The sequence below is a fragment of the Sus scrofa genome, chromosome 13 (assembly GCF_054392235.1).
Source record: "Sus scrofa isolate SSC_HxYL_T2T_F1_AM1 chromosome 13, Sscrofa_HxYL_maternal_Yorkshire_Landrace_v2.0, whole genome shotgun sequence".
In the NCBI taxonomy this organism is placed as follows: Eukaryota; Metazoa; Chordata; class Mammalia; order Artiodactyla; family Suidae; genus Sus; species Sus scrofa.
This window is the reverse complement of record NC_139395.1, coordinates 69,529,545-69,542,685: the sequence shown is the minus strand read 5'-3', so window position 1 is coordinate 69,542,685 and position 13,141 is coordinate 69,529,545. Positions and strand designations below refer to the sequence as shown.

General features: G+C 44.5%; 1 protein-coding gene and 1 long non-coding RNA gene across 4 annotated transcripts in view; both read left to right on the top strand.

The window, feature by feature from the left end:
• Window positions 1-13,141, top strand: part of PDZRN3 (PDZ domain containing ring finger 3) — a 244,609-nt gene that overhangs the window by 194,385 nt on the left and 37,083 nt on the right. The window contains exon 1 of one of the 3 annotated variants that reach the window (XM_013980617.3): window positions 2,384-2,715. The exons of the other annotated variants lie outside the window; for them this stretch is intronic. Coding sequence (XP_013836071.2) covers window positions 2,452-2,715 — 264 coding nt within the window. The 5' untranslated portion in view covers window positions 2,384-2,451. Of the gene's footprint in view, window positions 1-2,383; window positions 2,716-13,141 lie in introns of those variants that run through there. 3 annotated transcript variants of the gene reach the window in all.
• LOC146397392 (uncharacterized) lies at window positions 3,721-9,988 on the top strand. The gene is made up of 2 exons (XR_014823549.1): window positions 3,721-5,261; window positions 5,353-9,988. It is a non-coding gene; the product is annotated as an uncharacterized LOC146397392 (long non-coding RNA).

Below are 13,141 nucleotides of genomic sequence, written 5' to 3'. Positions count from 1 at the left end.
ATGGCTGCTGAGCCCCACTGGCCCAGCCTTGTCTATTCATTCAGCTAAAGAAAATGTCTCTCCCAGGCACTTCCCTGGTTGGACTGTGGTGGAAAGTCAGACCCGGGCCCTGTCCTCGAGATGCTAGAATTCCGAGACAGGGAGATGCTCAGTAAGCCAGTAAGCATGAGTGGACAGGATCATTACTCATTTTGGAGAGCAATGCAAAGGAAGTGGCTGGGATGAAATGACAGGCATTTGCGGGACTGAGAGAGCAATTCACACATGGTGTCAGGCAAGAGCTTTCCCAAGAAGGCTTCATTTGAGCTGAGATGGCAGTGCTGGGTGGGTAAGAAGGAGAAGGGGAGGAGCCATTCTGGCAGAGGGAACTGCACATACAGAGGCCCTGGGGAACTGCATGTACAATGGCTTGGATGGCAGTGAGGTGAGCATCAGGATGGGGTGGGGAGGGGAAAGATGACAGGAATGGAGCATTCTTTGGGTAAGGATCTTACAGGGCTTTGGCAGCCCTGGTGGACATTTTGATTTTGATTCAAGTGTGACAAGAAGTCATGGGAGGGTCTTTAAGAAGTGGTCCGACTTCTGCCTGGTGAGAAACAATCTGGCATGTGGAGAGTGGATTGGGGGGAGGGGTGGTCAGTGGGAAGGCAAGAAGAGATTCAGAGAGGGCGAGCACAGCAGGAGGTTGTTGACGCCATCCAGGTGAGAGCGGATGGTGGGGCGGGGTCGGGGGGGGACAGAGAAGTGCGCAAATGTGAGATCCAGTGTGGATGCATGGGGGCAGCCTTACAACAGAAGGCTCTGGGGATGAGGCCAGGGGAGTGAACAGACATGGCCTCTGGTTTGGGCTTGAACCACCTGTGTTTTCTCACATCATGGCAACAAAACTCTGCAACGTGGTTAGTATTATGTCTCTTCGGAGATCTGGAAACTGAGGTCTCAGCGACTTATTCATGGATCCATAAAACCCTTCCCAGGATCAAAGCAAGTCAGAGGTCACTGCCACTACCCAACTCCATCTGTGGCTTGCTTTCCCTGGTGTTAGCTCTCTGCTCCAGCCCAGGTGGTGACACCAAGTAAGGGCCTGAGTCAAAGGTTCCCTTCCTTCCCCTCCAGAGATCCAGGCCTTTAGCTAATCCCAGCCCTGTCCCTATGCCTCATCTTCCGGGCCTGAGAAATGGGGCCAGCTGTGTCTGCTGGCCACCAGCCCACAAAGAAGTTTATTTGGATTAGTTTACTCACACTGCAGGTGTGTCTTGGTTCCCAAAGAAAGGGAGCTTTATTCTTCAGGCCCCGTGATGCCTCTTGACAGGAGACGTGGGAGTCCTCTTGAGAAACAGTTGAAGCTTTATAAAATGAAGGGGTGAAGGCTATGGATACAATTGTGAGAATTTTAAACATCAACCACTTGGGTTGGGAAAATGGGACCAGTGCCCTCATTCTGGCAGTGAGGTGATTATTTATGAAGACACAGGGTTTTTTTTTTAAACCATCAAACTTACATAGTAGCACAGAAGCTAAATTCAAGGGGATCAGGAAGCGATGCAGCAATGATCAAAATTTTCAATCCTGTCCCTGCTCACCTTCCACAGGCAATGGCAAGTCACTGCCTCTTTGACACTCAGAGCAGAACAAAGCTATGGAAGTCTAGGTAGATACAGAACATCAAATGCAGATACTGAATAGCCAGTGACACTTAGCACAGTGGCCTGGGCTCTGAGATGGGCTACATGGCTGTGGCAATGGCATGAGACTGGCTGCTTCTCTTCCTTCCAGTTAACCCAGCAGCCCTTTCACAAATAACTTTCTGCTTTGGGAATTGAAGATGCACCCTTAGCAATGATTATCTGCTTGCTCACCTTTAGGGCAGCCTCTCTCCTTATACCCTCTGGTTATTTTGCTTACACATGCATGTATCTCACAATTTAAATTTGTATATTTTATTCATATGTGGAGGATTTTTCCTACAGCTTAGTAAAGCACTAAATATTATATGAACATTATTCAAAACATGTCCATTCCATTAAACCTATTTATATGCCATCATTATCTGCAGCATTAAATACATTTTATATCATCAGAAATTTTATGATATATTTAAAAATGAATTTCTACTTAGCTTAAATGCATTAGGAAATTATCCTGAGACATGGCTAAAAATGCAGTCATGTTTATTTGTAACTGCCAGAAAATGGCTTGCAAAATTGTTAGTGTCTTTTATTATTCCCTGCCAGTGGAGCACTTGCTTGTTAATTAGAGAAATTTCAACTGTCATCGTTGGCAATTATAGCTTCTGTATCATTGTCTGTTATGAATAGTCAATGAGGGCTGATTAATATGCATGAGCGGCAGTATATATAGCGTGTGCATTGGACCACAATCCAGCTGCCAGAGTCACTCAGAGGAGGGAGCAGTGTGTGAGTACGTGTATGTCTGTTTGTGCGTGCGTGCATGAGGCTGCAAGAGGAAGAAGGGGAGCGTGGAAGGGGGAGAGTTGTGTGCAGCCTCCTAGAGCACCGCCAGCCTGCGGTGTCCCAGCATCTGGCACTGAGGCTCCTGGAGCACACCTCATGCCTGCGTGCTGAGGGCGCTGCTCCTCCCAGGCGCCCGCCAACCCTGCAGCCGTCCTCAGCCGGCTCTCTAAACATGGGATGCAGTCTGTGCAGCCTGCAGAAGCAAGAGGAGCAGTACAAATTACTCTACGAAGTTTGTCAGGTAACGCACCGCATTTTAGCCTGTGGGAGTGGCCAGGCACTCACCTTGCTGAGCGTTACTTCTGGGAAAGGAACTGGGGATTTCTGTGCCTGTTTGTGTTGGGAATGAGAGGGCCTTTCTGACGTTTCTGTGTGTTTTCCATTCAGTCTCTAAAGTGATTTCCCTGATTGTGGCACTTAGGTGCTTCTCTCTGAATATTTAAATAGATGTTGAGGATCATAAAATGTGTTTCAAGCTGTCATGTCGCAAAGCTCCTTTCCAAACGCCCGCTCTCCCGCCCCACCCCGGGTGGCGGCTGGATGTCCTAGGCAGGGTCAGCGCATGGTCACTCGCCCTTTGAACAAGTTGGAGAAGACGTGGTGGATGATTAATGCTGGCATGGTTTTGTCTCTGTTTACAAATAGTTTTAGCGCTCCTTTCAGGAGAGCACAGGCTCTCCCAGTCTCTGAGCAGCTCCTCCTAATGGGACATGTGGTTCAGATTCACACCTCACACTTGCCATTTCTGTGCCTCCCCCTGCAAAAACTTTAAGCACGTGAAGAACAAGTGGCTTGATCACAGGTGCCATCATCCACAGCCTGTAACTTCTCTAAAACTTGTGTGGCATCACTGATAGGAAATTTCAGTGGAAATGAAATGGGTATTTAAGGTACAACCCACAGAACTTTATCTTACACTCATGTTGAGTGTTTTATTTTTCAATATTCAAGTCTTATGCTGAACTAGGAGGTTTTGATACTACTAGACCTGGCAGGTAAATATTTTCCCCTTATGTCATTCTAACTCCTTCCAGTTTTTCCCCACTGTTCAAAAAATCATATAATTCTGATACAGAGGAATTTGAACATTAGCGTATTTGAAGAAGGCTGTTAGAGGAGAAAATATTCTTGTTCCTTAAATTTCACAATAAACGGTATATTACTATATTTTTTAAAGGAGCTGGACAGCTTTAAAAAGAATTTGATTAGCTGTCAGTTGGGTGCCATTTTTGCACAAGCCAGAAGAGGGCACTTACCATTAAAAATACAGCAAGACAGCTGTGCATGTGAATTGGCTGCCTCTGTAGACAAAATCTAATGATACAGTGACTCTGGATGAATAAAAGGTAGGGGTGTGTGTGTGTGTGTGTGTTTCTTTCTGTATTGAGGCATGGAGAGTGTCAAAACAAATCTTTTGGGTCTTAGGTGCCTGAGCCACCCTCCTGTGAAGAGGGCAAAACCTTCCAAAAAATAAGCATCAAATAAATTTTGGAAATAATACTTCTGACATATGACTTCATGCTCAGAGCTCTACTGGACTCCCATCCTTTCAGAGCAGTCTAGGGGTACATTGGAGGTCTGGGCAAAAGTGCTCTTGCCACTGGAGATCTGGCCCCCATCCCTTATGTGATCATATGGTGATGTTGTAATCTGAAATTTGCCAAGTTCTCATGTGCAGTGAGCCCCAGTTCTCAGTGAGTCAGGCATTCAGAAGTGAAACAAGTAGAAAAACAGAAGCATCACTGAGGCAGTTGTATACCAATGCTCACAACTGCCTATGAAATAAATACCGTGCGCTAAAATAAATGTACTTTTGATAACTGACTGGAGTTTTTTCCTCTAAACCATCACTGCATGACAATACTGTTTCACTTTCATTGCTGTGGAAATAATCATAGAATTGTACCCGCCAAAAGGTAATATTACCACATCTCCTGTAAATCTTCATTAACTTGTGCTTAATTCATCTGTATGATTTGGGCTCATTCCCCCTCAGCCCCCAAAAGAGGGAGCCTGGGTTTTGTTTGTTTTGTACTAGGTGGATTTATGTGGAAATATTTCTGGCCAAAGCATCGTGCAGTAAATTGCTGAGAAATGACTTCCATCTGGAATACACTTTGTCAGCAATTTAGGAAGCCATGCAGATTTATTTTCAGGAAACTCAAACTACTTTTCAGACCCATTACCCTTGTGCCAACTAAGTAAAATCCCCCTTTCTCCTATTCTTTGGGAGTCCTGAACCATAGCATAAAGGAATTCACAAAACACTTGCAGGACTTAATAATTGCATTCCCACTCTTATTATGCAAAGCCTTATTAGAGCAGAGAAATTAAGGTTTCCATAAATTAGAGTTCCAGTAGGTCCAGTGTGTCTGGCTTCAGTAAGCCCTTGTAACAGCAGCACAAAGAGGATCAAATATTCTGGGGCTCAGACTTGATCCTTTTCTCATCCAGAGATAATTCAAAGAGAGGCTCTTCACTAGGGCCTTTGGCAAACTGCCTACACTTTCTTTGGGGGGCTGCTGTGAGCTTAATGATGCAGAACAATGGCTTTGCCTCTTGTCATACACATACCTTATTATACCTTTAATCACAATAGAACACCACCGACACACAAAGTTGCCCGATCGTTAAAGGACATTGCCGAGAGTGCACACATACTAAGTGATCTGTGCCATGTGTTAAGGGATGCACTGAGTTATTTGGGGATGTTTGGAGTACTTCGGAGGGGAGTATCAGATGTGCCTCCTGCCTGCCCTGGGGTTGAAGATCAGTTGAGTTAGAGCAGTTATTTGGGGATGTTTGGAGTACTTCGGAGGGGAGTATCAGATGTGCCTCCTGCCTGCCCTGGGGTTGAAGATCAGTTGAGTTAGAGCAGTTCTTTATGCTTTAACGGTGACTGTGGCATCCTTTAGAGCATCAAGACGGGTTCTGTGCCTACCAGAGATTGAAAATGTAACTTAGCAGCTGCTTCATGCATGGGAATGCTTTTGCCAGTCTTGAGTAACCCAGAATACTCAGAAGTGCCGGTCAGGTGAAAGTATGGGGAAGTTGGAAAGGAAGATAGTCTCCTGCTCTCAAGGGATGCACAGTCTTCTACCTGGGTAAATTAATTGGCCCAGGAGATCTCACATTGATGGTGTAATGGGATAGGGAGCCTCTCAGCTCTAGGGCTGTGGCTGGAATCCAGCCAAAGCTGATTACCTATTATAAGGGAAGGGTGCAGGGGTGGCAGGTGTGTGTCTCAGTTGGTTTTGTGCCCATGATCCCATCATAGGCGAGGCCCCAGCCCTCCACCCAGCTGTGTCCCTTTAGGACAAGGGGAAAGCCAACCTGTGGATGCTTCTTGGGGGGGGGTGGGTCTTCCCATGGAGGGAGGCCTGGGGGAGGGGAAAAGGGTGACATATGAGGCAGTGTCATTCATTCTTTCCACCTCCTCTAAGGTCAGCCAGAGACTTTTGGCAGAGTAGTGACCTTTGCTGTTTGATTACACAGCAGAGAAATTATTCTGATTAGGACTTAGGCTTCAAATAAAAAAATTACAACAATGAACACATTCACTAAAACCTGCATGCAAATTAAGATGGCAGGTAAAACATAGATAAATTGCAGTGATATTCTTTTCAGTAACCATGGTCTTTTTTGATTGAAGTAGAGTTGATTGTCAGGCATATAGCAGAGTAATTCAGTTATACATATAAATGTATTCTTTTTCAGACTCTTCTGCATGATTGGTTATTACAAGGTATTGAATATAGTTCCCTGCACTATGCAATAAGTCCTTGTTGTGTATGTGTTTTGTGTACAGTAGTATGTATCTGTTGATCCCAAACTCTAAGCACAGTGTTATTTCTTGAGCACTTGCTATGTGCCTGTGCAATGCTAAGAGCCAACCATGAATCACGCCATCCCATCCTCACAGGAGCCCCAGAAGATTGGTGATAGTATTATCCTCATCTCACAGAGGAAGAGACTGAAACACAAAGGAGTTATAAATGGGGCTGGGAGCCACATCTGTGCTGTAATTCCAAAATCTGTGCATTCTTCTCTTGCATAAATCACTTTCATCAAAGTCACTGAATAGATCACCAGCATTATATGGAACACTGAGATTAGTTTTCAAAATTCACCCACCTCACATTGCAGATGCTACATTCTCAGACAAGGCCATGTGCTGCTTGGCACCTCTGTCAGCCTGCTGTTACTTGGATCTGTTCTCTTACAAATGAGAGGGCTTTCTGTAGAGCCTCAGGTCCCTCACAGTGGGGGGAGGGGGGAGGAGAGAGTGGTGGGCAAAGAGAAATGACCTCAAGAAGAACAGAGAGTTCCCATTAACCTCCCAGGCAGCTTGAAGAATGGATGATTTGACAAAGCTCATGTTGTTTAGCCTCTGAGTGACAAAAAATATCAGTTAAGAGTAACTTGTCCCTTTTTTTGCCATTAATGTTGTTGGTTTTGAAAAGCAAAAATTTCACCCAGTAACTGTAACTTGCCAGAGAACTTGAGGGATGTATGCATTTGTGACCTTTCTCCATCAATCTGTTAATAAGCCAGTTGGCTAGGAAATACAGATTTCTATAGTAAATGACAACCAGAATCAACAAGTTTAAGGAGTATTCTGGAAACCTGACTACACACAGTCCTGTTTTCATATTTAATTAGCTATATTCAGTCCTCAATTAGGTGAGTTTACTGCTTTAAAGAAAGCAACTGTGAGTCCACTGAGAATCAGCGCGGTCGTGGTACGATTAAGTATGAACAGAGTTAATGGCGGTTAATTAGATGAACATAAACTTGACCTCTGCACAGCAGTATTGAACCTGGCATCCTTTTCTTGCAAATAGGAGTGGGTTTGCTTAAACAGCTTATCGGTAGGTCCTGGAAACTTTGTTTTAGAAATGGCTTTAGATTCTGAATTAGTTTAGGCAAAACAGGTATGGAAAAAGAAAGCCCGTCTACTCCTGCCTTGACAAACTGCAAGCCCTTGATTGATGAGTATGGTATCTGTCTATGGCCGAGAGTCATTGTTGAGAACAGTGCATTTACTGTTAAGATCTGTTGTTTTCTCTTCAGTTAACAATGGATTATAAGCCACTTTTATGTTAAGAAATGGAAATGGAAATAGTTTAAGATAGACCAGGGCTTACTCCCCTCTTTCTACCTATCTCTTTTTTTAGGAGGAAAGGTTTTGGGGAGGAGGGTCAAAAAAGAGTGTTCCCAAGAGGCTGTGCTCCACCCTTGTAAGCCTATTCTGAGCCTTCCCATGATGCTCTGCGTGTTGCTTTGTCCCTGCACGGAGCCTTTCCATGAGGCCCTGCCCATCCCTATGTCTTTGCACCAAGCTTTCCCATGATGCTCTGTGCACAATTGTATTCCTATTCTGAGCCTCCCCATGATGCCCTGCATATCAGTGTTTCCCTACATAGAGTCTTCCCATGAGGCCCTGCGCATCCCTGTGTCTCTGCCCAGAGCCTTCCCCCAATGCTCTGTGCACACTTGTGTTCCTATTCTGAACTTTCCCATGATGCCCTGTGCTTCACTGTGTCCCTGCACTGAGCCTTCCCATGAGCCCTTGTGTACCTCACTCTATTCCTGCACTTCCTCCCACCTGGTTTCTATGTTCTCTGTTCACTCTACCACCTCTGCTATACTGTGACTTCCTGGGACGTCTCATCACCACATTTGCCCTCAGCATATGGCTCATTGAACATGTGGGGGTTTGTATGTGTTTGTGAGGGATTGAGGAGCCAGAAGAGAAATAAAGGAACTGGTTAGGCGCCCTGAAAGCAATCTAGCTGCTAGCTAGATGACCATGATTTGGACCACGAAGGTGAGGGAGGGAAAACAGAGAGAACACAAGACGTTTATCTTTCATTCATTAAGTCAACATGTTCAACCAGCCAACCATGTGCTGAGATCTGAGCTTTTTCCATGCCTTGCTCGCTGGCTGCCCAGCACCCTAAGGATGAAACCATTTAATTCTGGCTGCAAGGTCCTGTGGCCCAGTCTCCTCTTACTGCTTGCTCCATAAGCCTCATCACACACCTCCCTACTCCTCATCCGCCCTGGTCCCCCAGGGCTCCTTTCAGTACCCAGAACCCTCCCCTCCTCTTCCCTCCCAAGACTTTTGACCTGACCATTCCCCTCTACCTGCAGCTGGTCAACTAACCCATCCTTGAGGCAGCCTAAATGTCCCTCTCCCTAGAGCTCCCCCCGATTTGAGTCCCCCCGGCCCCACCTGCGTCCACCTCTCTGTGCAGAGTTTACTTCCTTTCTGGCACTTATCACAGCAAATGCACTTATTAACCTGCTTATCATTTGTCTCCAACCCTCAGCCCCCAGGAAAATGTGAAGGTGGGGACGCTGCCTTGTTCTCTGTGGCACCCTCACTCCTGACACATAAGCAATAACTAATCAGGACATGTTTACCAAATTAACTTCTAAATGAGGAATGGATCACGGGGGTTCCATTCTGGTCTGGGAAGGTTTATGCAATGACAGATGAGCCCAGGTCTCAGGCCTCTAATGGTTTCCATAGGCACAGCCACACATTGCCATGAGGCAGCAGTACAGGGTCACAGGGGAGGGAACCACCCCGCTTGTTGCATTCCTGTCACCTGCCTGCCATGGCAGGCAGAAATAAACATATGGAACAGTGAAAGCATGCTGTTTTTATAAATGACTTTTCTTATGCTCATTAACTATGCAGGGAGAGGCCATGGCTAAGTTGGGAAGGGGGTGGTACAAAAGAATACTGTCAGCAAATCTGGCTAAAGGCCCACCAGAGCCAACATAACCCTCCTGTGTTCTCTGCGGGTGTGGGATTCAGCAGGGAGCCTTACATTCTCTCTCTCTGAAGCCCACAGATCCCTGTTCCTGGCAGCCAGCGTCACCTTCAGTGGTGTGGCAGGTGTCATAATATTAGTGAGGTGCTGCCGGACCGTGCTGCCAGAGGCAAGCATGGAATTTTCAAGAATGAGTTCATCTATTCCGAATGGCCTGCTTGCTTTGTTCACCGAGGGCATATTGCAGTGTGCATGTCTGTTGGGGAACTTTAGGGAAGGGTCTCTTTGCCAATCTGCTGGTCCCTTGCCTAATAAGATGCTATTTTTATCAAATGCATTTGATGATACTCATCAGCTCATAATGAAGAATAATTTGAAGTAGTGCCAAAGTGAAATAAAGTGAATGGCCCTACTGTCCAATTGTGGACAACATGCATTTTGAGTTGGGTGGCAGTAGGGATCAAAGAGAGCTTTTCTGACTGTTGAAGAGTCTTCACGAGTTCCCTTGTGGCTCAGTGGGTTAAGAACCTGATGTCTCTGTGAGGATGCTGGTTCGATCCTTGGCCTCGCTCAGTGGGTTAAGGATCCAGCGTTGCCACAAGCTGTGGTGTAGGTCACGGATGCAATTCACATCTGGTGTTGTTGTGACTGTGGCATAGGCTGCAGTTGCAGCTCCAATTTGACCCCTGGCCTGGGAACTGCCATATGCCACAGGTGCAGCCATAAAAAGAGAGAAAGAAAGAGAGAGTCTCCAGAAGTTTCTTCTAAGTCACTGTTTTTCAAAGTATGGTCTTGGCCTGGCCCCATCACCGTTACCCAGGAGCTTGTTAAAACACAGGTTTTCCAGCCGACAGCCTGTGTTTAACAAGCCCACCAGGTGCTTGTTCAAGGTCGAGAACCTCTGTTCTGCATTAAACCAAAAAGCTGGAAGAGAAGGACTCTCATGCTAGCTAGGCTCCCTGGCAGATTTTTTTAAATCTTCCTTGGATGAATAGGCAGCACAAGTTCTTATTTCAGATGCACATGCAGATTGAAAATTTAACCAACTGTTGGTTAATATCAAAAGTATTATTTTGCTCAAGCAGAGCTTTCAAGTAAATGATTGTGTACTAGCTAGTTTACAGGTGAAACTGTAGGTTAGTGAAGTTTTGTCTGTAAAAGATAGACACACATACATACACACAGTGTGTGTATATGTATATATGTGAGTGTGTGAGTGGTTTTACAGATAAAACTTCACTAAACTTTAGGTTTTTTCAACCGCTGTCCTCAGAATCACCCCAGGCTCCAAAATCATCCTGTGTCCTCCTAACCACATATGTTCCTACTCTTGCAGATACTCCCTTCACGATTGTAAGTGAGAAAATCATCTAATTAAAGTATTTCTGAATAATGTCATTCATGATGGGCAGAATCCTCCTGCCAGAGGAGAATGTGTTTTTAGGAAGGACCTTGTTACCAAACAAATCCTAATTTCTCAGAAATATTGGAAAGTAAGTTTGATCAGACTTCTTTCTCTGTAAGCCATGTAACTATCACTATAATGACAGACCACAGTTTATAGATTGGGGACATTCAGGTGACAGGGCTTGGTGTAACTTTTACCTGTCAGTTAAGCATCATCAGGCCAATCCTAAATCATTCTCTTAGGATATATCTGTATTTGAGAAGATCAACATTTTTAGAGGTCTTCATACATGTTGCCAAGTTACCCCCTAAATAGCGTCTCTGTGTAATACCCAGCATATACTTATCATATTTGAGTCTCTGTGTGTGTGTGCACTGCCTGTGCAGGCTTTGCCCAGTTCTCTGTTGGATTTTTCATCTTTTTCTCTTGTTTATGTGCTTTTTAAAAACATAGTCCAGATATGAGTCCCTCATCAGTGATGAGTTGTAAACATTTTCTCCCAGTTTGTAACCTATCTTTATTATGTCTTCCACTGACCCGGATCCCTTAATTGAATGTCATCAAATACATCTGTCTTTTCTTTTAGTCCCTTTGGAAAACATGATCTCTACCTTGAAGTCATAGAGCTACTCACTTACGTTTTCTTAAAAATTTCATACAAATTTTGCCTTTCACAGTTACCTTTTCATATATGGTGTAAGGTTGGAGTCCAATTTCATTTTTTAATATGGCTTTTCCACTTGGACAAAAGCCCATCTCTTCCCCATCAATAGACAATGCCAGTTTCTCTGTGCGGCCCAGACTGTTTCTGGCCTTTCTGTTCTTGTCCATGTATTTCTCCTGCATCCATCAGGATTGCACTTGGAGGGTATATTGTATCCTGCTACAGTTACACAGTAATTCTTGGTCCCTAGTAGAGCAGGCATCTTGGTGCCTTCTTCTTGGCTGTTTGTGGTGCTCTGATCATTCATGGATATGGGATGTTCAGCTTGAAAAGATGCCATAGTGATAGTTATCTCAAAGTGGGTGGTATATTTACATGTATTCATTGTAGTATCATTTATAATCACATATAATCATAGATATTTGTTAATTTATTCAATAATTCCTTTTTTTTTTGTCTTTGTCTTTTGTCTTTTTAGGGCCACACCTGTGGCATATGGAGGTTCCAAGGCTAGGGGTCCAATTGGAGCTGTAGCTGCCGGCCTACACCAGACCTATAGCGATGCCAGATCTGAGCTGTGTCTGCAACCTACACCATAGCTCACGGCAATGCCAGATCCTTAACCCACTGAGCAAGGCCAGGGATCAAGCCTGCAACCTCATGGTTCCTACTCAGATTCATTTCTGCTGTGCCACAACGGGAATTCCAATTTATTCAGTATTTCATAGAATAAAAATAGTAATTAAAAAACCCAAGAAGAAATACCTTATTTTAAAGCCTCCTTCTCCCCCTAGTTCTGAAGGAAAGTAAATTACAATGGGGGAGAGTTGAAAAGCTATAAAGATCTTTAAAAAGTGTAGAAGACTGCTTTATTTTTTCCTTAACGTAAAGTATTCTTCATCCATAAAAGAGTTCTCTCAAACCATAACATTTGTTGTAACAGAAGACATCTGTAAGATAACAGTTAGAGGAGGCGTCTTTATAAACACATTTCCTAAGAGTTTGCATCTCTGCATGTTTTTATGTAAAGAAGTCTTCAGCAAAAATGTGGTCTTTTTTTGTGAACAAACAACGCCTAAACCAAGTAAAGCAGACACTTGCTATTCCAAACATTAAACCAATGAAAACCAAGTTAATTTGTTAGACATCTGGGGAGCTAACAGTTTCCTGCCAGTGTTTTAAGCAGTTTACCATAGAATTACCAGACACATTCCTGTTTTGCCATACGTGACAATTAATGATTCTGCTCCCCCACCAGAGTGTCAGCAGTGGTGGCACATAACATTAAAAGTGACGTGCATTTTAATAAAAGAAAACTCTAAAGGATAGGAACCAATTTCCTTTTATCAGGCAGCTGCTCACTATTTGGGGAGTTGGAAAAGCCTAGAGAGAAATTACTATCGTTCATAACACTGTTTCATTTGGCATCAGGAGGTGAAAAGCAGCGGATGTTTCCCCTCAGAATCACAACGGTCTTTTCCATCCGGGCTGCCGTTTCTTTCTATCGAGTTATGAGATACCTGGCATGAAGAGCTAGTATTGCTCACCCTCTCCAGGCTGGATACCAGCGACCGTGTGCTGTGCTTTCCTGCATGTAGTGCGTTCCTGTTTGGAACAACTCCTTAGCAAGGAGGGCCTCTCTTAGCCTGGGTCTGGCATTTTCTCCTTTTTAGTTCTCACTCTAGCAACCTCCTACATCGAACATTTATAGGATAGGGCTGGGTATCTGGAAACTTGGCAGGAATTAAAGTTTGAGTTGTTGGGCATGTCGATCTAATCTCTGAATGAAGTTTCTGTTCAAGTTCTTCCC